The sequence below is a fragment of the Chenopodium quinoa genome, unplaced genomic scaffold, assembly GCF_001683475.1.
Source record: "Chenopodium quinoa cultivar QQ74 unplaced genomic scaffold, ASM168347v1, whole genome shotgun sequence".
Taxonomy (NCBI): Eukaryota; Viridiplantae; Streptophyta; class Magnoliopsida; order Caryophyllales; family Amaranthaceae; genus Chenopodium; species Chenopodium quinoa.
In genome coordinates this window covers 3,902,607-3,930,138 of record NW_018743919.1, presented here as the reverse complement: position 1 = coordinate 3,930,138, position 27,532 = coordinate 3,902,607, and the positions used below count along the sequence as shown (strand labels likewise).

Here is a 27,532-nt window from a genome sequence, read left to right as displayed (position 1 = left end):
CTGGATTCGATCCTCACTCCACCCCTCTGTAATAGGAAAAGCATCCCCATATCTTGCCGTGTTAAAAAAAAAAAAAAAAAAAATGCTTGAAGGGATTACCACCCATTTTGGTCATTAGTTCCTCCAATTAGTACTTTATTTATTTCTTTATTTTCCTCTCATTTTTTTATTCTCCATTTTCTCATTTTTCAGAAAAAGGTCGGAAGTTTCAAGCTGCAAAAGGGCCATAACATGGAACATGGAATAACCCTCACCAAGCCCTTGGAATATGCCTATCTGCAAACAATATGCTGGTTTGTACTTTTGGTCCGTGACTTCTCACGGCTCAATCTTCCATCTCCACATGAAAGGTAAGTTTTCAGCTACACCAAAATTATTTTCTCTCACCAGAATCTTTTCAAAGCCGTACAAACGCTTGGTTAAAATTAGGCAACTAACAGCGAGTGAATTATCCTAAATACGCCTTAGACTTGGGTTTAGACAGGTTTAGGCTAAACGTCTGTTCCCTAAACCGTTCAGTACACAATCAATATATCATTGTCAGTTGTTTATCGTTCTTAGTATTAGTCAACCAGCCAATGCATCAAACGCAGCCTTGGTATATAAGCATGTAAAAGATACGAGACAAACCCAAGTCATGGGTATTAGAAAGGAAATCAACAGAAATATGACATAGAAGAAGCCACACAATGATCATTTGGTGCTTAAAGAAAGATGTATTGCACTTTGAACTCGTCAAATCAACCATATTTACCTTCGACGTTTTTTTTACAAAGGGTGTTCTCAATTAACTCAAAATTAGAAGATATTGAGAACTGGAAGCTATCTTCTACTTAACATCTGTGGATCAAGGGAAAAGGGTAAATAATAAAAGAGCAGTAAACGATTAGATACTAGTGCCAAACAGAGGACACCACGGTGCTGCTAAATCCACAGGTTTATGTTTTGGAAAAAGGGCTCAATGGGAGGATAAAAAGAGCCGGGGATACAATGGAAAATGATAATACACAAACAATAAATAAAAATAGCTTATGCAAGCTCTTTGGGTTCAAGAGAAGCAATTTCCTGCATGACTTGAGCCTTGTCAGCATCAAATTGTTGATCCTCTACAAAATCATCAAATCCATAAATCAGAAATCAGGAAGGTAGTCTAAAATAATAACCATCCTTGTGAAAAACAGATCCAAGATCTGAATGGAACATGGTCAATATACCAACTTCAGGGAAGGAGAGAAGTTTGTAAAAATACCTTTATCAGTCTTGAGCTCGCCTAGTAATCGAAGAAGCTTGCTCTTGTTTGCAACAAGAATGTTAGCGATGTCAGCTGGCTTGTTTTGGTTTGCAGCAAATAGCTGTTTGGAAAACACAACAGATCAAACACAGTAAAAGCAGATACTCATAATCAGAATGTGAAATTGCTGAAACCAACCTTGAAAACATGAAAAGCTTCTATCTGGATGGTCTTGCTCGACTCCTGCATCATCACAATAAAAGTTGAGAGTATACACTATCAAGGCTATAGGACCATGAAACATTCACAAAGACTCCAAATAACAGATAGGTGTCAATACATTGCTCCATCCCCCATTACACACGCCTTTTCTAATAACTTTTTGATTGGGACAGGTTGGGGGACTGGGGATTACTCCATTGAGGAGGAGGAGGAGGAGGAGGAGGAGGGGGGGAGGCATAGACAAAATTAAGTAACAAGTATTAATTACCCTTAGAAGATTCATAAGTATCCGTAGATTATCCCTGGAGCACACATATTTCGTCATGGTTGCAGAATTGCTGCGATCAAGTAACATGTCTCCCAAGAGCTGAAAGACACGAAGATAGGATCAGCAAATACATGGTGGCAACAATTAAATTAGCACTCATCCAATCCTGGAAAAGAAAATTTTACCAAATTATGTATCAAATGATAACACAAATTTACAAGAAAAAGTAGACTAAATTATGAAAAATACTAGTGGTCATTTCACATTTGGTTGATCTTAGGAAATTACAAGGTCAAAGAACTAGCAATTCCTATGCGTTCTACTCCTTAAAACCATTCCAATTACCTAGGGGAAATAGTTAAAAACTTCCCACTTTTATGAGAAGTGGAACTTCTTAAGTAGTTTCTATAGTTAACCTCAAATTTCCCCAATTTACAACTTCCCAGGCAGTTGTGCTTCTTGTGTAACCATGAAACCACTTAAGTAATTACTGATTCCATTCTAAATACCTTGACTGCTTGTCTTCTGGTAATGTAGTTGGTAGATTCCAGCAATTTTGAGTTATACTCTGCAAAAAACTGGAACATGTAATGAACTCAGAAAATCAGTATCACACTGAAGAAACTCAAATAAAATAGATGAATAGAGTGATGAAAACAACTAAATCAAACAACGTAAGATAAGGCAACTCCGAAGACTTCCTTTTAGAGACTTTGAACTCAATAAGCCCATAATCTCCCAACACTAATTCTATGTTTGCAAGATTCTCAAACTAGAAATTACTCCTCATATCTAACTCACTGTTACTTAATTCACTAGTACAACATAGGGTACGAGACAAAAATTAAGCCAAAAAGTACAATTATCATGTAATATGCCGTTATCGGTTCATAAGAGGATTAACAAATAAAGTAACACTGATCTAACTTGTGTTATAGTTCATATTGAGGTACATGGTACGTAGTAACATAGTTTCTGGCCATTTTTACAACCAACATACAAAAAGAAGGAGATGTATATTGTCTTACCCAATCATAGTTCTTAGTAAGAAATTCAGCTACAGTGGATTTATGCCTGGTCAAGAGTTCCTGCATCATGGCCATAACAGTGTAAAAAACTGAAGCATACTTGACATACTTCGTATAACTTAAGTTTAGCTAGGACATAGATAAGTAACTAACAAATATAACCAAGATCTGGAAGAACTTCAGGTACACATAATACATGTGTAGCATACACAATGACCTGTACCTGAAGCTTTCCTAAAATTTTCAGACAAGACACAAGATATCCCAATTTTATAAAAACGTCATAAAGAAACCATATTCATTCTGGCGATCAGATAGTAAGAAAGAAAGGATCTACATAGAGAAAAATGCCCAACCTTAAAAGTTGCAGCAGCATCAGCAGCAATGTCAAAATTTGGGAGCTGAATGAATTCAAAGAATTTCTTCAAATGGTCTGATTCCAATACATATCTGTAAAGAATAACAGATAAAGCATGAATTTTAAAGATAGATAATCATGAGTTGACATGAAACAATGTCCACATGAAGGTAAATAAAGTCAATTATGTCCATTAGGGACAAATTTCAAGGGGGGAGCTTTTGGTCTGGAAAGATAAATACTATCTCCATTTCAATTTATTTGCAACGATGTGACATTAACCAGTTTTAGGTAAAATTTGTTTGAGAGTGATTAATGGAGAGAGAAAATAAAGTTGCATGTGATGAGGAGATAGATAGAAAGATATGACAATTAAAAAAGGAAAGAAAACATTTGTTGCAAATAATTTATAAAATAATTTATAGTGTCCATTTATGGTAATGTTGCAAATAAATTGAAATAGAGGTTGTAAATATAGAAGTTGCTTGTGAATAGCAGTTTTGGCATGTAAGATATTATGCTATCATATAATTAATTGTTACCAAGTCTTATAGAATATCATAAATATAACATGTCACTCAAATGGGGATTGAAGAAAGTCAAGGAAAAAATGAAAACGGAAGATTCAATAATGGAGCGAAAAATGTTTCTAATATAAAGCAAAGTCAACTCTGAGCCAAGAACTAAGGAAGACTTTTTCTTCAATGGAACTGAACAATCATTACTAAAGAACTCACTTGGCCACAACTTGATGACGTATGCACTCCCTCAACATGGAACCGTAATGAAGGGCCATGTCTGTATTCTCATATCTGCACAATAAGTATTCAGACAAGAATCAGGAATCATAAACTAGGTTTAAATTACAAAGGAAATCCTTTCATGATATTATAAAGAGTAACTCATTAAATTTACTAAGCCTTAAACAATTACAAAATTCAAAGAACCAATCACAGATAAGAAACAATTTTGTGCACAGTCTAATCACCCCAAGTAGTTATAATACTTAATATGATACATTATGCAAAGAGTTGGAAAATAAACCCGAACAAGACAAAATTATCACACTAGAGGAAAGTTCATTAGCTTCCATTCTCTCATCCCAATAACATACCCTGTCATCAGAATGTCCATCAGATCTATGTTTCTTTCCAGGTAATCAGATGCAATCAAACGAGATTGAACTTGTTGCCTTTGCAAATTAGCAACGATTTGAGTGGCATCTTTGCGAGCCTACAAAAGATTACCCTTAGAAAATTAGAAAAACCAACAGGCAGTGGGGAACAATCCTAAAAAATGAAAGCAGCAAGTGTCCTAATAGTAATCTCATCAAGTGAAACTTGGGCAATATTGAACATTTGAATCCCGATGGCAAAAGTTTCAATGAGAGCTGGGAAATACGCAAGTGACCAAATTTTCCATCCAACAAGAAGACACATGACATACCTCCAGGTTCAATTTGGGAAGACAATTGATAAGCAAACGTAATGTGTTCTCTTTGAAGAACTCTTGGGTCAGCTGTGTGCAAGACTCGGCAACTGGCTCTGCTTCGCTATTTCCATATAAAACACATTTCAATTCTCGTATGTACTTGCTTAGCTCTACCATCTGGCGGAGAAATGTGCAAACAATAAGTTGGTACTTAATACCTCAAAACGTGGGTTAAAACTCCATATAAGAAATAGCTCGAAATCTATATTATTAAAACAAAGTGGGGATTAGTGAGAGGGGAATACTTTCACAGTGCCACATCAATCACCACGTCATACCACATAAAAGGCAACCAAGTTTATTACACTTTTGGTAACATAACAATCATGCAAGAAAAAGGGAAAATATATTCAATCAATACCAATCAAGCACCGAGATAATTCCAGAAGATTTCAATAACGAAATTAAAGGAATTTTTTAACAATGATTTCCTTCGTAAATTGATACATTCCCGATTAGCACAGGTGCATTCTAGTGAAATATAAAAAAAATTATCCAAATAACGTGATAAAGCAGCAAATAGAAGACAAAAGAAAAAGGCAAGCAGCATTCCATAAGAAAAGCATCACTTTTGAGCCTTAATCTTATACATAATGATCATCTACAGATCTACTACTTCACAAATCACAATAAATACGAAGTGCACAAAATTAATGTGCCATTTTTAATTTAGTCTACTGCAATCCAAATTCATAACTTAGTGAATCTTCGGTAGATTTTCAAGATAACAACCGCGAGCCTGGGATAAACAAAGACTCAAAATTTTTGACTTCATATAAGAATTGCTGGAAAAGAGATGATAGATGGGCCCATATGATCTACATACACATCAAATAAAACATTTACAGGAACTAATTTTCAGTCAAGATATCGTGATTGACAACACCACAATCTCACAATTAGTGATACATGTCACTGAGTTGTCAAGGTCCCTAGATCAATAAAAACCCCTCCATGACTCCACTACGACTGCTCACAAACCTAACCATAAGGAATCACCTACAAAGCTACACAACAAATATACAAGTGAATTACAAAACCGAAAGCCATTGACAGTGTATCGGATAAACAGAGCAAAAGACTTTAAGATAAATGCATAAATTGGTATTGCTGACTTTTCTAGACGACTTTTACATCCTAGGGCCAACTTGACTGACCTAAAAACAAGCCAAAAAGCAAAAAAGGTCCAAACTTTCAAACGTTTTGCACAAAAATCAGCATAAAAGATCAAATCGTAAAAATTAAGATCCTAAATACTGCCATACAGCACGAACTCAAATTATTTATAAAAAAAAAAAAAAAAAAAAAAAAAAAAAAAAAAAAAGCTGATTCAATCAAAATTATAACAGACATAATAAATTTAACGAGACAAATACAATATTGCATATCAATTTGATCAAGAAAAACATAAAAAAATAAATTAATGCTATTTAAACCCAATAAATTTCTGCTACTAACTAAAAAAATTGCAAATCAACCAGAAATTACTAATCAATCTTAAATCAATTTTCTCGTTATCTATACATCATCAATCATAAAAAATAAAGATTTTTCTCATCAATTATCCGATGATCAAACAAAAATCAAATTAAAAAAATCGAAATATACCTTTTCTTCGCGCTTGCTCTCACGAACACTACCCATATCAAATTGAACGAGGAGATCACGAGTAAGACGGACAATCTCCGCCGGAGTTCGTGGCTTGGATTTAAAAAGACCCTTCATCGTTTCAAATTCTTCAAAATAGTTGAAAAATTGAAATGGGGTTGAATGAATCTGGAAATCCCCAAATTTGTACTAGGATATTCTCTCTCCTAGGGTTTGTGGTTGCAATCGATCAAGATAATCAGTGGTGCATTGAAACCAAAAAGGATACAATACAAGTACATAACAATAATAATATCGAGTAGAGTATATCTCTTTTTATCATCAATCAGAGTTAATTTTTTGTCGCATATCTTGTGTTTGCACATGAAAGGAAAAGGAAGGATATTTGAGGGATTTTGCCTTGTTTTTATATTTTTATGGTGGTTCACCCCAACCCCAATCAAACCCCATTTTTTTAATGGGCAAGTACTACTCATCTTAGTACACCAACTTACTACGAATTTACGATGAAGTTGGGCATGAATCGGAATGACATGAGTCGCATGAAGAGAGATGATTAGACAGTATGTCAACACTAATGGTCTATTTTGTTCGGCTTAATTTTAATTCAGTTCAGTTCAGTTCCTAATTTCCTTCTCCCATAAACAATTCATTTCAGCTCAGCTCAGCTCAGTTCAGTTCATTTCAGCCTCAATCAGTTAAGTTTAGTTGTTTTCAATAAATCGGAATAGGCCGTAAATACTCTGATTTAACATAAAATGAGCACGGCCCAACTCATATAAGAAAACGTTGATTGGCCATGAGTCGTGCATGCACATCATATTCAAAATTTATGGATGATCAACGAGTTTAGTTGGTTAAAGTATTAAAAGGTGGTACTCAAAACGTGTGATCAAATCCCGTCTATATCATTTTTCTTGCAATTTTCTCCACACCAAAATATATATTCAGAATTTGTCATGAGCACAACAGGCAGCGCATGTCGACCCCTTTTTTTGTATCAATTTACAAAATACATTAAAATTTAGGAAAAATTACAATGGTAGCCCCCCAATTTTTATTCCACAGAGATGGTATCCTTACTTTTTTTTATTATACAAAATAACCCTTAAAAAAAATCACTTCATTAAAATTTAGGAAAAATTACAATGGTAGCCCCCCAACTTTTATTCCACAAAGATGGTATCCTTACTTTTTTTTATTATACAAAATAATCCTTAAAAAAAATCACTTCCCACAAAAATGACCTTAATGAGGCTAATTTGTTTAAGATTACACTATGGTTAGTGAAAAACATGAAAAGCCATTAATCCTCCCAATTAATACGTCCTCCAACACCTCCTCCTCCTCCTCCAACACCACCACCACAAAACCAGCCCCGTTCCTGAAAATTTATGGGCCCTAGGCATAATATAAGTAAAGGGCCCCTTACAAAAAGAAATTTTTTTTTATACACAATAGATTTAAATAAAAGACAATAAAAACAACTTGTATTATCTAAATAGTAAGTCTCAGTACACTACCAGAATTCGGTCAAATTGCGACCGTTTTTCTACGACCGTCATTAAAACGATCGCAAAACTAGAAATCTGCGAAAGTTTTTTTGCAATCGCAGTTTTGCGGCCGTTTTAAAGGCGGTCGCATGAATAATTTTTTTTAAAAAAAAAAAACATGTCAAAATTAATTCAAAATAAAGAATAAAATAATTGCAACCGCCAAAAACGGTCGCAGCTTGCAATTGTTTGTTAAACTGTCGCTATTTGCGACCGTTTTTAGCGGTTGAAATTGTTTATTTATTTATATTTTAAATAGGGTATAAAAAGGTTCCAACTCACACTAACACTACTTTTTTTTTAACACAACCGCTCTTCCTCTTTTTTCTTTCTCTCTCTTCTCACGCCGCTCTTCCTCCATTTTCCTTATCTCCTCTCTTTCCTTCTATTTCATCTCACGCCCCTCCTCTCTCTACTTCATTCTCCTCTCTCTCTCTCATCTCCTAATTCTTTGACTTCCATTGCCGAAAAATCAGACAAAGCACTTCGAGACTTGAAGAATCAGAAGCCGGAAAATCGCTGGTCGTGAATTCTATTTCCTCTACGCTGCTCATTCAAGCTTCGGCTCAAATTGGAAGCTTCGCTTGTGGTGTTGATGTCGGCGCTTTCTCTCTCCTCCACGCTGCTCGTCACGACCACACACTCGAGCCACCGTCATGACCTCCACCGTCACAAGAACGAGCCTAAGAGAAGTCAAAGTTTTCTAGATCTGATATTTAATTTAGGTTAGATTGTAGATCTCGTTTTATTGTTTCTAATTTCTGATTATGTATAATTGTTTTATTGTAATTTTAGTTTATAAATTTCAGAAAAATATATATTATTGTTTTATTTCAGATTTGTGGGTAATTTTCTGTATTTTGTATAATTGTTTTATTTCTGATTTTGTGGGTAATTTTTTGTATTTTGTATAATTGTTTTATTTCTGATTTTGTGGGTAATTTTCTGAATTTTTGAAAATTTTGTGGGCGGTGGTGGTGCGTAAAGGTGGTTTCGGGTGAGAGGCGGTTGTTGGTGGTGGGTAAAGGTGGTTTCGGGTGAGAGGCGGTAGGTTAAGGTGGTCTCGGGTCAGAGGCGGTGGGTGGAGGTGGTTTCGGGTCAGAGGTGGTGGTTAAAGGTGAAGTGGCGGTGGGTAAAGGGTGAAGATGGTTTTGGGTGCGCTTGTTTTCATTTTTTTATTTTTTAAAAAAATTTAGCGACCGCCAATCTGAAAATTGCGACCGTTATTAACCCGGTCCGGTCGCAATTAATTAAATTTGCGACCGTTTTTACACACGGTCGTTGAAATAAGAAAACGACCGCAATTAAATTTGCGACCGTCAATCAGTCGTAATAATTTTGCGACCAAGTAAATAACGACCATTTTTACTATTATCAGCGACCGTTCGAGACGGTCGCAAAAACCTTAATTTTTAGTTGTGCTGGTACACAATAATAACTTTGCATAATACAGAGTATTAAAAAACAGAGGAAGAATTGTGTAATTTTATTACCTTTGTCTAATCGGCAACTAAAGAAAAGATCAAGTCGTCGATGACGCCGTGAAATTCATCATAAACAACCAACAATAAGTATATGGGAGTTGAATATTTGGGAGAGATTGTTATATACACCCAGATGCATGGTACACCCATAAGCATTTTGTTCTTGTTTTGATGATTGTTGTTTGTTTAATCATCAAATAAAGAGTAAAAACTCTTTGGATTAGTTGGGTGCACGGTACATCCGGGTGTGTATAAAATATTTCAAATATTTGGTGATAGATGAATTATTTTTGTTGCTATTTATTTTGTTTAATCTCTTAACCCTTGCCATAATATTAATTAGCTAAAATTAAAAGGCTTGAATTTCGGTAATTGAATAAATATGAAACAGTGTAATTGAAAAATTAATATTCTAGAGCAGATACTCATAGAAACCGGAAGATTAGAAGAAGTGAACACTACTACATTTTAGACCTAATACAACGGTTTTTTTCATTGTATTAGGTGTTAAAAAACCGTTGTATTAGACCTAATACAACGGCTTGCAACCGTCACATTTACTAGGGTTGGATTAGGTCTAATACAACGATAAAAAGGACCTAATACAACGGATTAGGTATCGACCTAATCCAACGGATTGAGCGGCTGCTTTCTTTTTTTTTTGGAATAAAGGAACCTAATACGGATCACTCCCCAATCCGTTGTATTAGTTTTTTTTTTTTCTTTTTCTTTTTCTTTTTATATTATTCATATTATTTATATTAATATTATTATTATTATTAATATTAATTTTATTATTATATTGTCCAGATTGTCCAAAAGTGTCCAAGTTCAGAACTGATCAATATTTCTATCACTTGTTCTAAGATAAGAAAATCTGAAAAAAGATCTGAAAAAATTGAAAATCGATAAACGAAAAATTGAATAACGAAAAACGATCAAAAAATTGAAAAAAGATCTGAAAATTTGAAAAAAAAAGGTAGAAAAACGAAAAACGAAGATAATACCAGATCAAACGAAGATCTGAAAACGACACAAAAAAAACGAAGATTAAAAAAATACCAGATCAAATGAAGATAAAAAACCGAAAAAAAACCCAGATCAAACGAAGATAAAAATAATACCCGATCAAACGAAGATAAAAAAAACAACGAAGATCTGCAAAATTGAAAAACAAAGATCTAAAAACGAAACAAAAAACGAAAACGAAAAACGCAGATCTGGAAATAAAAAAACGAAAACGAAAATACCAGATCAAAAATTCGAAAAAATGAAAACGAGAAAAACGAATGCAATAAAACAAGAAAACGAATGAAACCCATATTTAAAAAAACCCAGAAAAACGAAAAAAAAAAACCAGAAATACGAAAAAAAAAACCCAAAAAAATCAAGAATTCGAAAAACCCAGAAATGAAAAACCCAGAAACGAAAAAAAAAAACCCAGAAACGAAAAACCCAAAACAGAAAAACCCAGAAACGAAAAACCCAAAAACGAAAAAAAAAACCCAGAAAAACGAAAAAACAACCCAGAAAAACGAAAAAAGCCAAGAAAACGAAAAACAAGATCTGAAAAACGAAAGAAAAACAAGATCTGAAAACGAAAATACCAAGAATGAACGACGACGATGCTTGAAGAGAGGCAGAGAATGAAAGTGAGGAGAGAGAGAGCATCGAGGGAGTGACTCTGAGTGGAGAGAGACGGAGAGGATGAGAGTGAGGAGTGAGAAGGAGTGAGAAGAGACAATAATGAGAGTTGAGAGGGATTAGGCCCATATTATAATAAGCCCTCCCGATTTATTTATTTTTTGATAGTCTAATACAACGGATTCTTATATCTAATACAACGGTTACTCTAAACCGTTGTATTAGACCTGTTTATACGACTTTTTTTTTTTTTTTTTTTTTTTTTTTCTGATCCGTTGTATTAGACCTATACAACGGATTCTTATATCTAATACAACGGTTAGTATTAGACCTGTTTTAGTATAAACCGTTGTATTAGCCTAATCTAATACAACGGTATGAAATTATCCGTTGTATTAGCTAATTTTGTACCGTTGTATTAGATTAAAAATGTAGTAGTGGAAGAGGTTATATTGTATTGTAATCTCCACCTAATTAATAGCTAAGTAATTTAAAGTGAATTGCAAAATAAATGCAGTAAATATCTTTTTAAAAAGGAGTAGTTTTTTTTCTTAAACAAGTAAAAAGTACGGAGTAGCTTTCTACTAGTTTGAAAACTGATTTTTTAAAAAAAAAAAAAAAAATTGGGCCCCTTTCTAGCGTGGGCCCTAGGCGGTCGCACTCGAGGCCTACCCTCAGGGCCGGCCCTACAAAAAACCCCACCCCAGCCCCCCTGTAATACCCCGTATTTTGAAAACGTATTTTCCAATTAATTAAATAGTTAGTATTTTCTAAAAAATGGTATTTTAGTAATTTATTTTACTATTTGAATTTTGGAGTCAAAATGATATTTGATTTTTGGCACCAACAACATTTTCAAAACTCAATGATTATTTTGGATTTTGGATAAAATTTATTATCCATTTATTTTAATAAAAATTGAATTATATATATATTTTTCGGATATTTTAATTAACAAAAATTATATTTTTTATTTATAAATTAAAGGGCCGAAATTCCTAAATTAATTAATGAGATTTACGAATTTTCTAAGTGTAGAAAATCTGATTTTTATTAATTAATTAAGTTAGTTTTAAGTTAATATTTTCTAATTAATTATTTTCTACAAAATATATTATGTACACAGTCATTTTTAATCCTTAAAATATAGCAAATATTTTCCTAAAACTAGTAGTGGAGGTTCGAAAATAGAGTGGAGGTACGAAAATATGAGCATGGATATGCTCAATATTTTCAGCCACCCTATGTTAATTTTGGGTTAATTATTTTGTTGGTTTTGTATTTTAATTATTCTTCCTTAAATTCCTTAATTCCTATTCTCCTTCTCACAAATATTTGATCATACAATTTATTTGCCTCAAATCATTCTTGATTAATCCCCAAGCAAAGACATTTACCATTTAATATTTCATGACTACATACTTACCTTATTTTTTCTTCTTAATCACAATAAACTAGACTTTCTCTCTTTTCCAAGTAATTCCTTAAGCTAAATTTATCATAATTCTTCATACAAAATCTTACCTTAATTCTTTCATTCATGAGCCTATAAATACCCCCTAATACCTCTCATATTTGTCACACCGAAAACTCAATTCTCTTCTTCTCTCTTACTCTCCTTTTCTCTCAACCTTTTCCTACTTGTTTTCTTATCTTTTCTAAAAGAGAATCAGCCCGTATATCTTTAGAGCCAATTTTCAGAAACTTATGGTCAATTTTGGGGTTTTTCTATTTCACGGAAAATTGTTCCTCTCAAAAAATCCTTGAAGTTAGGCTCATGAATCATCCAATTAGGAGTTATATTGAAGAAGTTATAGCATCTGCAAGTTCTGCCTATTCTTTCCGGTGCAAATTCAATTCTCTTTAATCCTATTCCTTTATTTTCTTCATGGTTAGTTTTTTAAAATATAAATACTTATTTCAAAGCTGTAATTTTATATTAAAGTATTATTTTTAAAGAGTTTTATAGTTCATGCACATTAGATTTGGGTTCATGCACATAAGCTGTGATAACCTTATGGTTATGTTAATTGCAAGGTGTATTCGTGATTGAACTTTGAAAGTGCGAAGTGTTGATTGAAATTCAGAATCAAGGTACGTTTAGGTGGCTAGATACCTTCGAAATTGTTGAATTAATAAGCATGTTTGTGTGATTTTAATTAAATTGTTTTAAATTATGATTTATAAATTAACCTTGAGAATTCATGTTTTAATAAATATGTTTGAGAATGGATTTCTATCTTGTTTTTAATGGTTTGAATTTATTATGTTTAAAGGAATTGGTTTTTAAAAGTGTGTTGGATTGATTCAAAGAGTTTTTAAAAAGGTTTGATTTTAAAAGCTTGTTGAATTAAATACAAAGAGTTATTCTATTATAAAGTTTGATTTTATTCAAAAGAGGAATTTCATGAGAATTATTGAATTATTTATTAAAAGTTTTACAAGCATTATTATTATATTAATCCCACTATGCGGATTCATTGAAGACTATGGATTTTGTATGACCTAGTCTTTCCTCAAGAATAGTCTTTCAATATAAAGATACTAGCTTGGGGGGTGTGCACACTTAGGAGATGAATTGGGTTTTTAGAAAGGAATTATTTTTATCACTTGAATTATTATCCAAATTATTATTGAGTTTTTGGAATTGTTTGAGAATCTTGAGAATTGATTTGAATTTATGAGTTTGGAATTATTGGATTTACTATTGGAATTGTTTTTAAAAGCATGTTTGCAAATAAATTGAGTTTACTTATATTACACTTAGCATATTTTGCTAATCTGTATTTCCTATTTGTTTTGGTTCGCTCTGTTTACCTTAATGGTAAGCAGTGTTGACTATTTTCAAATGAAGTCAATAATTTAAATGAGCATTTGGGAGTCCCGGGTCACCTAGTTAGGAATGTTGGTCTTTGTTTCTACTTTTGAATACTCTTGACAATGGTTATTACTATTTTATAAGTATTAATAAAAGAAGAGTTGAGTTTTCCGCTGCAAGTTTGTTATTGAGTTAAGTATTTTGAGTAGCCTTGCGTAATCACGCGGCAGTAATACGCATAAGCCTATCTCTACGGTATAATTATACGTATTATACTAGTATTTTCATAGAGGGAGATTTGGGGGTACGGTGTTACACCCCCTACTTGGCCCAAAACCCCAACCCTACCCCATTCTTTTGATTGGAAACCCCAACCACCAACCTCCTTACCTGACCCGAAAGAGCAAAAGTGAGAGAGGAGATCGGTATGGTTGTTATGGAGAAAAATGAAGGGATTTCAATGAAGGAGAGAGAAAACGGTGAAAGAAAGCGACTAACATTATTGGAGAGGTGAACGGTGAGGTGGCTAGTCGATGTGGGTAGGAGACTAGGAGGTGAAAGTGGAGGTTGAGGTTTAAACCATAGTTAGTTTTATATAATAAAAAAAACAAAAAAAAAACCTCATTAAGGTCATTTAATTTTCTATTTAGTTTTAAATAGCACACTTTTTACCATATTACTCCGCATTAATACCATGAGCTCAAATTTGACCTATAACACACCATACACATCATTAATGAATTATGAATTTTGTTATCGTACTTTTTAAAGTTATATTATTAGCTCATTAACCTAATTGGAATTTTTGCATACATATTTTAAAAGGTCGTGTATACCAAATTATATATACAGTGCAATAAAAATAAATGTTTATATGTAACTAGAGCAAATAAAAATAAATAACGAATTAGATTAGTTGGTTAAAGTCTTGAAAAATCAATTATCCTTACACAAAGTTTCATATGTGGTGTGGCCACACCGTGTGCCCGAAATTACTTAGTTAGGAATTACTCAGTCGGCTAGGGGTTACTTGGTCGATCAGACGGTCAGAGGTTACTTGATCAACGGTTACTCGATCGGTCAGGGATTAACTCGGTTTGTAAGGGGTTACTCCGTCAATGTTTTGACGTATGTCACGCGCTTTGCCCTTGGTAGATTTCTGAAAAAAAGAATTACAATTACAATTACAATTACAATTACAATTACAATGGGGTTAAACTAGTAAGAAATTAAAATAATAAACCCTAAATTTCATTCCGCACAATCCCCCACTTCACTCATCAAACGAAAACCCTAAACCCTAAAAGTAAAACCCACCACCTCCATTCTCTGTTTCTTCTTCCTTGTTCAACAGAGGCGAAGAGAGAGAGAGTGAAAAGGAGGAGAGATAAAGTAGTAATGAAGACATATTTGCTATTCGAATCCTCATCCGGGTATGGGTTGTTTCATGCTGAAGGTTTAGATGAAATTGGGCAGAACACCGAAGCTGTTCGTAACTCTGTTTCTGACCTTAATCGTTTTGGTAAAGTTGTCAAGCTTACTGCTTTTCAGCCTTTTGAGTCTGCTCTTGATGCTCTTAATCAATGCAATGCTGTTTCTGAAGGTGGGCTTTCTTTCTTTCTTTTTTTTTTTTATTTTTTTTATTTTCATTTTGTTTTGTTTCTGGGTTTTTGTTGCTGGGTTTTTGTTGTTGGTATTGATTTGATGTTTTTGTGCTTTTATTGTGAAAAATGTTTGATTTTAAAGTATGGTTTTGTTGATTATTTTAACTGATTTTATGTGCTGCTTGGTTTTTGAGAGATGGGTCTTGTGTTATTGAGTCATTCACAAAATGCTTGAATTTATAACAATGAAAATTGTCATGTGTTGAATCCTTAACACTTAGTTAAATTTTCTAATTTTAATTGTAATATATGGAGTACATAGCTTAGCTTTTGATTTTAGGAAATGTAGTTGTGATACAGATTAGATTATGCATTTGTTGTAAATGGCTTGAGTTCCAGCTTGTTGCTCATCAATTACCATGCCGAAATCGGTTTGTCAGCTTGGTTTTTTAAAGAGACTGAGGAGATTGAAGGTGAACTAATTTATACATTGTGTATGAACAGGTATTATGAATGATGAACTGAGAAATTTCTTAGAGCTAAGTTTTCAAAATTCAAAGGCCAAAGAATTTATTGTTGGAGTAGCAGACTCTAAACTTGGTGCTAGTATTTCTGAAGGGACTAACATTTCTTGCAGAAGTAATGAATTTATGTTGGAGCTTCTCCGTGGTGTTCGATTACACTTCGAGCATTACATCAAGAATCTTAAGGTTGTGAATTTTTCCCTTTATAAAATCCTTTGAGGCTTTGTCTTGCACAGCACCCAAATTCTGATAAGCTTGTTTTAATTTGGTAGTTACAGATATGTTTGTCTTAAGGATGTTTTGCACTTCTTATTTTTTTGTAGCCTGGGGATCTAGTGAAATCTCAATTGGGTTTAGGACACAGCTACAGCAGAGCAAAGGTCAAGTTCAATGTTAATCGTGTCGACAACATGGTTATACAAGCGATCTTTCTGCTTGACACCCTTGACAAAGATGTTAACTCATTTTCAATGAGAGTAAGGTTAGCCACATGCTACCTATACTGTGTTGCACCCTTCTTTCTTTTGAACGATTTTAGGGCTCTTTTAAAACCTCTTTGCCCTATTTAATGCAGGGAGTGGTATTCATGGCATTTCCCTGAGCTAGTTAAGATAGTCAATGACAACTATCTTTATGCTAAATTGGCCAAATATATTGAGAACAAGTCTGAGTTGTCTGAGGAGAAGCTGTCTGACTTGACTGAAGTTGTTGGTGATGAGGATAAAGCAAAGGAGATTATTGAAGCTGCTAAAGCATCTATGGGTAAATATACTCATTGTTTGTCAAAGTTTATTTCACATGTGCATTTAAAAATGACAAAAGTAGAAAATTCATCCTAATAATGCTGGCTTTCCTGCAGGCCAAGAATTATCTCCCGTTGACTTGATTAATGTCCAGCAATTTGCTCAAAGAGTAATGGATCTTTCTGAGTATAGGAGGAAGCTTTATGATTACTTGGTCACAAAAATGAACGACATAGCCCCAAACTTGACCTCTTTGATTGGTGAGATGGTTGGGGCAAGATTGATCTCCCATGCTGGTAGTCTTACAAATTTGGCAAAGTGCCCTTCTTCCACCCTGCAAATTCTTGGTGCTGAGAAAGCTCTTTTCAGGTAATTTCTGATCCTTGTTGATGTTTGGCACTCTTGGCATCTTTGCATATTTTTGGTAAGAAGCTACTAGCTTAGTTGGTTTTACTTTCTAGTTTGATATATTATACCTTTGGAAGTATATGAGGTGTGTGATCATCATATTTGCCTAGTAAGAAGACTCATTGTGCATTAGAAATGTCTCATTGAATACTTTTTGTTTAGGGCCCTGAAAACACGAGGAAACACACCCAAGTATGGTCTGATATTCCATTCGTCTTTCATTGGGCGGGCATCTTCTCGGAACAAGGGAAGGATGGCACGTTATCTTGCAAATAAGTGTTCCATTGCCTCTCGTATTGACTGTTTCTCAGGTTAGTTACTGTTGCAACTTATTATATCCTCGCTTGCAAGTTGATTTTTTGTTGGGATTAGGCTAATTGATTCTTGAATTTTGATACATAATTACATTGATACAGAGAAGGGCTCTACTATTTTTGGCGAAAAGCTACGTGAACAAGTAGAGGAAAGGCTTGACTTCTATGACAAGGGAGTTGCACCTCGGAAAAATATTGATGTCATGAAAGCAGCAATTGAAACCCAAAAGGATGGTGAGTATCAGACATTTGTCTTGTATGGTGGTATTGTATTGAATTAGTTGATTCCTGAGGTTAGAGGATATTGTTCAGGCTACTAACCTTTCAGTTTTAAAACATGCACAGGTGATGATGATATGGACTTGGATAATCAGCCTGACTCTGCTGTAAAAAAGAGTAAGAAAAAGAAATCCAAGGATGACGATGTTGCTGCCACAAATGGTAGTGGATTGGAAGAAACTAAGTCTGAGAAGAAAAAGAAGAAGGAAAAGCGGAGATTAGAACAAGAACAATCTGTAGCAGTTGAGAACGGTGAGAAGGAAGATGGAACTATCAAGAAGAAGAAGAAAAAGAGCAAAGATGATGGTGAGGATGTATCAGCTGTGAGTGAGAGCAAGAAGAAAAAGAAGTCAAAAGAATGAACAGGATAAAAGTTATGTTTTGTTACCTGGGTTTGCCAGATTTTGATTCGGTTGCAGCGTCTAATGGCTTATATCTATGGTTAATCCATTTAGGGATGTACTGATGTACTTATCCCTTGTTTATTTTAATTGTAATGTAGGAACTGATGGGTTGTTTATTATTATTACAAGTTTTGATAATCGTAACGTGTTATTGTAAATCGCTTTTTTGGTGCTACGAGTTATTGTTAAATGTGATGTTTGATATTATGGCTTATATCTATGGTTAATCCATTTAGGGATGTACTGATGTACTTATCCCTTGTTTATTTTAATTGTAATGTAGGAACTGATGGGTTGTTTATTATTATTACAAGTTTTGATAATCGTAACGTGTTATTGTAAATCGCTTTTTTGGTGCTACGAGTTATTGTTAAATGTGATGTTTGATATTACTCGTAAAGTTCTTATTAACTTATATTGTCAGGGTTATTAATAATATAAGGATTATGGATGATGCGAAACATAATTACATAACCATACCTTTGTTTCATTGAGAAAGCAGCCCAGCACCATTGTTTGATCGAGCCAGCACCTAACAGGCTAATTTACAGTATTAGTTAGGGCTTGTTTGGTTTACGTGAGAAGTTGATTCTTGTGGAAAATTATATTGCAATGGAAAAATTGCAATGGAAAATATACATCACACTTGTAATTTCTAGGAATTTTGTAATCTTTTTTGGTTCAAATCAAAGAAACTTAAAATTCTGATGAATTCTAATTGAACAAAGGGGGGCGGGGATGGTAATATTCTATGTTTTGTAATATAAGAACTCTAATCCCATGATTGATACTTCCTAGATTTTGAATTTTTTGTCGTTAGAAACCATCCCATTTATAAATTCTCATAAAGTTCTACTATCCACACTTTTGAAGATTTACCAAACAACTGAACAAATACTATAGCAACTTGGAGAGTGCCAATGTTCCATATAGAGTTGTATGTTGTAAAAAGTAGGGATGTCAGTAAGGCGGGTCAAATAGAACAATAGAAGACCCATTCTAATAGGGGGGGGGGGGGGGGAGTCTAGTAAGGATGGTGGAATGTAGATGGGAATATAAATCATACTCGTCATAGATGATGGGGCGAGGGTGGAATTTAGTGTGTACTCGCCTCATCCCCACTTTATATCCGTATCTATATAATTTATTAATTAATTAAGTATACTTTTATATTTCTTTATTAAATACTCTGAAAAACCAATGGACATGGAAAGACCAACATCTGCCATGTCCTTTTCCATTAACATTCCTAGTAAAGAAAGCCTCACAGTTGATGACTTAATGAGTAAGGTTCTATTATTGTGTGATTTGTGTCAACTTAATTTAGCTGAATTTATTACCTTTGAACTTAGCTCATGTCATTTTTTTTTTTTAAAAAAAAAAATTAAAATTTATGTGAATGTATATTTCCTCAATTAAACTTAAATTTTATTTTTCCACTAACTTATCTTACCAAAGTCTATGAAAGGGTAACCAATAATGTAACAAGAGTACCAATTGCTTGTTGATATAGTGGTGTTTGGGGCTATAGGTAGGAAGGACCGCGTATTCAATACTCCGCAACAACAATTGAAAGGGAACTGAAACCTAACCACCCACAACTGTCCTCAAATCAGATGGAACACCAAAAAGTATTGTGACAAGAAGTCAACAATTGCCATCAACTTTGAAAAACTTACTCCGTAGTCCGTACTAATATTCTTAATCAGTTAATCCTAAAAAAACGCAAAATTGTGTGAAATGCATCCTAACCGCACAATTTCTTCTACCCAAAGTTTTCATGAACAGACAAATTAGAGCGAGGAAAACGTAGCATTTTGGGCAAGCATTTCCTTCATTTGTCGGTTACTTCCATCCTCATTCTTCTTGATATCTAGAGACATGGAATTCATTTCTGCAACCCCTTCGTCTATATTGCCTTAGATAAAAATTGTAAGCGATCAATCACGACTACATCATTTAATCACGAGACTTTCTTATCATTCCATAAATCAAAAAGTACAATAGAATTAAATCTCGACTATATCATTTTATCACCAGAGTTCACCATAATCCATATAATTAAAACTCACGCAAAAACGATGACAACAACAATGAAATTAAATTAGAAAAAAATAGACAAACATTTACACAAAATTCATTCCCTCTTATTGCATATACTAATATGATCAATCAAAACATTTTTTTGGGTACAACATTTATTGATATAATGTAATCTTTCAGATCACTCGTAAAATCACAATAAAAACCGGAAAAAAAAAATCTAAAATTCTAAGCAGAAACTTTCTTAAAATAGGTAAGGCTCCTAAAGTGTTGCCATGGCTTGTCATAAACAACAGTTTCGTACTGTTGATGATCATCGGCGGCGATTAAAAACCGGTAATTAGTTCCGGCGACAACCTGCGACTCACCTTTGACAATTCTGACAATTCCGAGGTGAGAATTCGCTTCTTCGTTGTGTTTCGCAACCGCGAATTTGGCGACTTCTTGAACATAAGGGTCATTGATGTCTTTGATCGGTTTGTAACCTCCGAGGACGGCGCCGGTACGTTTCCCGGCGGCGGATACGGCGGAGATTACGGCGAGGAGAGAGAAAACGATGAGGAGAATTTTGCGATTCGACATTATTATCTGAATTTTAGGAGAGAGAAAAATGGATTTTTTTTTATTTATAATTTTCTAGATTTGAGGAGAGAGAGATAGATAGAGATTAATGTGATGAGAGTGGATGGTGGTTAATGGGTTATTTATAGGGAGGGAAGAACGCGGAGAAAGGACACTTGGGAGATGGAATCCAGTCCCTTTTTTATTTAATTTTTTTAATAAATTTTTTTAAATGAAAAATGACACGGAGTATCCTCGGTTTCATATATATCTAAAACTAATACTAAACTAGTAACCGCTGACATCATTCTATTTTATAATCAGACACTTGATGTTGTCATTAAAAACTTTTCCTCCAAAACTATAAATAATGTCATCATTTTGTGATTTTTATTTTATTTTATTAAAATTCTGGTCAATTACATTATTATTAATATCAAATTCTGAAAAATAGTTTATTCTCTTTAACAATAATAATTTAACTTTTCATCCTTGGAAACCATTTTCATCGTTCAATTTTTCTTTGAGCTCTATTTTTTTTTTCTTTTAATATTTGATGTTTTATTTGTTTTGGGAATATTTTTGTTTTTAATTTTGGTATGAAAAAATAAATAAATTTAAAAAATTTTATTTGATCAAATCGTGCATCGCACGAGACTAATCTAGTTGTAATTATGATTGCAACCGTTTCATACATAGAGAGAGAGCTCCCGTTCAAAAAAAAAAGGGAAATTCTACATGGCGGTCTCCAGGTTTCAATTTTTTTACGTGGAAGACAAACTTTTTTCCAACTCTCTCAAGTGGCACCCTGGTTTTGCAAAATTAAGTGTAGTGTCCTTTTTTTGGTTTTATGGCTAACTTTTATAATTAAAATGGTTAACTTAATGTTTTTTAGTTTAAAAATTAATTAAATTATATTTTAAAATAATAAAATTTAAAAAAGGAAATTCCACCGGCCACCAGGTCCATCTCGGAAGGTGGCAGCCTTCGCCATTCCGATAGCCCAGCTCACCCCCACCCCCGCCGGCGCCAAGACTGCCCTTTTTCCGCGCCGGCGACTCGTCCCCCCTACCCACTAAACCCACCACCCGAAACCCCCAAATACCCAACTCGAAACCTCAATAAACCCTCCCGCACCACGTTAAACCCCAAATACGGCCCTCTCCCACCCTCAAAACCCCGGGCGACGGAGTTTCGAGGATGGGGGAGGGTCTGTTCGGGGTTTAAGGTGGTGGGGGAGGGTTTTTTTATGGGTTTCGAGTTGGGGATATGGGGTTTTTAGGTGGTGGGTTCAATGGGTAGGGGGACAGGGTCGCCGGCGCAGGCGCGGGAAAAAAGGTTTCTGGGCGTCGGCGATGTGTAGGGGTTCCGGTTGGGGTTGTGGATGGTGGTGGGGAGGGTGGTCATTGGTTGGGGGCTGTTTTTTTTTTTTTTTTTTTTTTTAAAAAAAAAAATATAATTTAATTAATATTTAAACTAAAAAACCTTAGGTTAACCATTTTTATTGTAAAAGTTAGTCATAAAACCAAAAAAAGGACACTAAACTTATTTTTTCAAAATCAGAGTACCACTTGAGAGAGTTGGATAAAGTTTGTCTTCAACTTAGAAAAATTGAAACCTGGAGGCCACCTTGTAGAATTTCCCAAAAAGAAAAAAAAAGAACGTGCTCAAATGGTTAGAGCATCCTTCCCGATTACAGGACCTGTGATCGATTCTCATCACTCGTCCTTGTGGCTCTCTAAATGCCAAAAAAAAAAAATGCAACTGTTTGACTAGCATACTCACTCATGTACCAATTAGACTATTAATGTTTGTAATTATGGTCAATATAATGAATATGTATGATTTAATCCAAAGATAATTTACTTGACAAACTATGTTTTTTTATATATTAGTAAAATATAGTCACAGTAACTACTCCTTATATACTTTTTGTGTTTTTTCTAATACTTTTAATAGTTTTTTAAAATGAAAATGTTATTATACTTACAACACACTATAATGGAAAGGCTTTTGGGGTGAAAAGTTGTCATATTATCCTTAATTAAAGCTCAATCCCATTTTAAATTTATTAAATAATGCGAGTTTCACGTACACTTCTTAAATATAGTAAAAAAGTTTGTATTGCAAATTTAATTACGGAGTAATAAAAAACGGATGAAGTAATTAATAAGGGATATGACAACTTGGGTGCAATAATTAATAATGGATTACTTGGCACATGAAACGATGGGGGAGGGCAATGGGAAATGGGGTCATGGTTTGGTATTTTGCGTAATAATGGATTGGACTTGGACCCCCCATCGGTAAACTATTGTTTTTGCTTGCACACTACTTAGATTTTGCGGTGTTGACTTTATTGATGAGTGGATGGATATTTTATTAGTATGCTTTTAAGTATTGGTGTTACCTTTCCTGAAATGGAAAAAGATAAACGCACTATCCTTGTCCCATTTTTTACCTTAATTTTCCTTTAGGGTCGTGGTGTCTTAATTTAGGCTTGTGTTTGTTCGCCTTGTTAACCCTATTTTATTTTACAACTAAAGCTATGTTAGTTCACCTAATCAGGTCTGATTTTTCGTTTTGATAAAATGTTAACATATTTACTAATTCATAAGAACAAAATCATCAAAATGACAAGAACAGATCTGGACTGATCGATTTGAATATTTATGAAATAATGATATCAACTTAAATAAGTAAACTGAACATAATCTAAACACTAACATAATCTAAACACTAAACTGAGGGAGATAGGATTAGATAAAATCAAATAAGTTTATATAAGTGAAACTAGCATAATTGAAAGTACCCTTACTTTGTTAAGTTGCATCCTTCACACAATCACTTATTCTTGTAAGTTTAGACATCTTTTGCTAATAATAAAGCAACCCAAGTTAGACAAACAAATTTCAGTTACTCCCTCCAATTTTATTTAATTATTCCATTGCAACTTTTTAATTTTGTATTATTTTTCGCATAATCCAGTTTGATCAATGTTATTAGTGATTTAAACATAGAAAAATTTTAGTCATCATGTGAGTATTGATTGGAATCGTCTCACTAAATAGTTTTCGAATATCAATTTTTTTTTTATAATTTATGTTGTACAATGGTTAAAGATTTTACTCCGTATTAACAAAGTTTTACATCAACATATGTGTCCTATTAAAATGGGACATCTAAAAAGGAACATAGGGTCATAGGGAGTACTTCCATCCCAAATCCTCAAGTCATAAGACTCATAAGTTAACTAATCAAGGTCCAAATTTCTGAATACTAGATTAAATATCTTCTACATCATAACTGTTATATTCACCGTAACAAATCCATACACAAAATCAGGAAATACAAACAATAACACGAAATTCATTCCCATATTATAATATTACTCATAATATTCATGCATAACATTATTGTCACAACATTTCTAATACAAACTAAATAAAACTCGAAAACTATAATCTAAATTAAACAAGGCTAACGGACCTAAAATAAGTAAGACTCCTAAACTTTGCCCATGGCTTATCAAAAACAACCGTCTCGTAATTATGAGAATCATTAGCAGCGATCGTAAGCCGGTAATTTTTACCGGAGACAACCTGTTCTTCACCCTTTACGATTTTCACAATTCCGAGATGAGAATCCTCTTGCTCATTATGTTCTTTAACCGCGAATTTTGCGATGTCTTGAACGTAAGGATCACCTAAGTTTTCGATCGGCTTGAACCCGCCGATTTCTGAGCCGCTGCGCAACCCAGCTGCCGATGCGACGGAGATGATCACGGCGAGGAGAGAGAGAGCAACCAAGAGTGTAGGGTGGGTCGACATTTTTCTCTAGATTTCAGGAGAGCCAACGAGAGAAATATTTAAATTTTTTTTAATGAAAAATGAAAAGTGGGAGGTGGTTAAGGGGTTAATTTGTTATTTATAGGGAGGGATGAACAAGGAAAATGGACAATTGTGAAGTGAAATCTAAAAAAAGTAAAATATAAAATGTAAATGAAATAATTTAGTCCAATCTTTTATTAATTTATTTGAATTATAAATATAAATGAATTAATGGTACATGAAAGATGAAACGAGTTAACAATGAAAGTATTACTCGTAATTCAAGGCAAACATTAATCACTTTAACGAACACATGATATTGTTGTCACTAGTAAAAAAACATTGATTTGCAGCGGTTAAAAAGTATTTATTTGCAGCGTTTTTGGGAGGGCAGCAAATGTAACCGCAACAAATCAATTGATAAATTTGCTACGGTTATGCACCATTAACCGCTGTTAATTTTTATTTTTTAACAATTAAATAATGACTAAATGCTGCTTATTATCACAATAATATTACCAAGACACTTGTTTCATTGTTTGTAGTGGTAAAGAAAATGCACATTAAATTGCTACAAAATTATTATCAATATATAAATTTAAAATTTTCCATCAATAAAATCTTGTAAAATTACACTTCAAAAAAAATAATAATAAAACAATACAATTGTACATAACGGACGCAGCCGCGACTATAATTGATCGCATTTACAAACCAAATTACAAACTCAGAGACCATATGAACAGAGAATAGGAGGCAGTAACAGTAGTAGCGTTGGGCAAGCAAGAGCATGAACAATGTCTGCAGGAAGCAACATCAATTAAAGCCACACCCCGTCATGGTGTTGTGCTAGTTATTGCTCTATCTTCAGTCTTCAGGTCGTACAATTGTTTCTGCAATTCTACTGTCAAGGCTAAGATAACCAAAAAGACTATTGTTATGAATTTGATTACAAAAATGATTATACGAAATATTTCACCTCAAATAATAAAGGTTTGAAGTGCACATAATGCAAAAATGCAATCAACTGGTTATAAACTCATAATATCCAACATTTATCAAAAATTAAATTGAGTTAATGCTTTGTTTCTCTAACATAATCAACAAAGGCATGCTGAAGAATTCTCAAAGTGCATCTAAGGCCAAATCAGTAAGGCCCTGTTAATAGTAGGCTAATAGTGATAGCATACACTCTATCTAGTAATTTTGTTAAGTAGATGAGATATAAAAAAAAAAAAAAAAAAAACAAAAAACAGCTGAGGAGGCAACAACAATAAATTAATGCAGCAAATAAATATTTTTCTTGTAGTGTGTATTTTCAAAACAATTCAGTCGCAAATATTTAATTATTCAATCACATGAAAAATTAGTACGCGTACTTGAGCTATCCCTCACTCTCAAGAGTACTTCGTATATAAAGAAATACAATATCAATATACTTCGTATAAATTAAATAATCTGATTGTAGTGATCGACTTCACTTGATTATGTTTTATGTTCACGCTAAGATTTCACTTGATTGTCCACGTGTCTCTAGTTGGAGGATTGTTGTAGCTGGAAATTCTTCAATTAGCTTTGAAAACACAGTTTTCAATTTGAGATTTATCAAATTAAAAATAATTCAAAGTTGTGATTTAAATGCTATTCATTTTTCAATACCTATTTATCAAGCATTCCCATCTACATATTCATTCTTAATCTCGTCTTAATTAATTTCTCACTTGTAAAAACTATAGTGCAGCCAGTAATAAAATTTTAATACGGAGTACAATCTAAGATGAAAATAGTTGTCCTCAAATGTAATTTTAATTACGTAGTAATTCTTCAGTTTAAAATATTATTACTCACTTATTTCAGCAATCAGACATCTATGATTGATACATTACACTGATTACAGAAAAAGTCTTCTAATTCATAGTACTCGTATCATTTTTGTCCCATGTCAAAGTACTATTAATTCTTGCACAATACGGACCACTAATTCAATATACATGAGCAAAGTTAAACAAGACATAAGATGATAAGAATATCAATAATTAGAAAGGACAAAACTATTTTGATGTAATGAAATGGGCAAATATGACTTTGCAATCACTATAAAGTGGAAGGAGTAATGAGTATAGGGGACTAGTGGCCGGGAGTGATGCCTAACCATTGACGCCAAGTTACTACTACAATTAGGAATGAGCAAACCCAGGTAGCCGGCCATAATTATTGAAACTGAATTCGGAACCGATTCCAAAATTTTGAACCGGATTCAAAATCTACGAGTTCTGTCCTAGCATCAGTGGGAAACTGTGAATCAGTTTAAATGTCGGGTATCTAGTCACTATAATATTTTAATAAAAAATTTAATATTCCAATAATATACATTAAAATATATCCAACAACAACTTATTTATTATTCCGTAACATTTTATTTTATATGATTTTAAAGAAAAAATTATCAAAGTAAAGAAAAAAAAAGTCAAGTATGTTCAAAAACAAAAAAAAGCCAAATTGCGAAAAAGGTATATTAAAATATACTACTCCGTACCCAAAAAATGAGCTGAGTTCCATAACCAATTTGTCTCATCAGCCCAAATGAACAGCCCAACACAATAAAATCTATTATAAGCCCACTAGATACATGAATTGAGTACTTCGTAATTTCGTATATTATGATTCATTGCATACTGTTATGAAAAAAATCATTCATTTGTCACTCTCAAAGTTTACTGATAAATTGATTGATTAATTATTATTTTTCAATTCATTCACATTATTAGTCTTACACTCTAATCACTTAAATTTTAATGCTAGCTGAGCTGTGTAGATTCAGAGGTGGGGTTACAAATGCTAACATTGAAAGTGACCCGGTGCAATTTTGTTAAATTGGACCCTAAATTTTTTTTTTTTTAGGAAAATTATGTTACCAAATTCAATAACCGGGGCCTTTTTATAGTAGTTTCACTTAGGGATCCTGTGCGATCGACCATCCTGCATATGCTCAGAACCACCCCATGTAGATGGAGTACCAACTCATAGCACTAAGCTAGACACTACTAGTAGTATAACACTGCATAGGATTCATCATCTGTCGCCTCTTTTTTTTTAGAACTCTCTCATAGAGTCATA

The 27,532-nt window shown here is 33.5% G+C and overlaps 4 protein-coding genes across 4 annotated transcripts; 1 reads left to right on the top strand and 3 right to left on the bottom strand.

The window, feature by feature from the left end:
• Positions 1–696: 696 nt before the first annotated feature.
• LOC110687455 (putative MO25-like protein At5g47540) lies at positions 697–6,323 on the bottom strand. Its single transcript, XM_021864109.1, has 11 exons — positions 6,207–6,323; positions 4,554–4,715; positions 4,222–4,340; positions 3,845–3,919; positions 3,106–3,199; positions 2,750–2,809; positions 2,231–2,299; positions 1,722–1,820; positions 1,430–1,474; positions 1,250–1,352; positions 697–1,106 (listed from the first exon to the last, which is right to left on the bottom strand). The coding sequence occupies exons 1-11, from the start codon at positions 6,321–6,323 to the stop codon at positions 1,030–1,032; spliced, it is 1,020 nt and encodes a 339-aa protein (XP_021719801.1). The 3' UTR covers positions 697–1,029.
• Positions 6,324–14,952: 8,629 nt separating this feature from the next.
• On the top strand, positions 14,953–18,195 carry LOC110687454 (nucleolar protein 56-like). Its single transcript, XM_021864107.1, has 8 exons — positions 14,953–15,308; positions 15,814–16,019; positions 16,157–16,314; positions 16,408–16,595; positions 16,693–16,945; positions 17,147–17,295; positions 17,401–17,532; positions 17,644–18,195. The coding sequence occupies exons 1-8, from the start codon at positions 15,104–15,106 to the stop codon at positions 17,937–17,939; spliced, it is 1,587 nt and encodes a 528-aa protein (XP_021719799.1). The 5' UTR covers positions 14,953–15,103; the 3' UTR covers positions 17,940–18,195.
• A 1,873-nt stretch (positions 18,196–20,068) lies between these two features.
• On the bottom strand, positions 20,069–20,817 carry LOC110687453 (cysteine proteinase inhibitor 1-like). The gene has a single exon (XM_021864106.1). It carries the CDS (start codon positions 20,604–20,606, stop codon positions 20,253–20,255), a length of 354 nt encoding a protein of 117 aa, XP_021719798.1. The 5' UTR covers positions 20,607–20,817; the 3' UTR covers positions 20,069–20,252.
• A 3,126-nt stretch (positions 20,818–23,943) lies between these two features.
• LOC110687104 (cysteine proteinase inhibitor 1-like) lies at positions 23,944–24,723 on the bottom strand. Its single transcript, XM_021863725.1, has one exon. The coding sequence runs from the start codon at positions 24,413–24,415 to the stop codon at positions 24,056–24,058; it is 360 nt and encodes a 119-aa protein (XP_021719417.1). The 5' UTR covers positions 24,416–24,723; the 3' UTR covers positions 23,944–24,055.
• Positions 24,724–27,532: the final 2,809 nt, after the last annotated feature.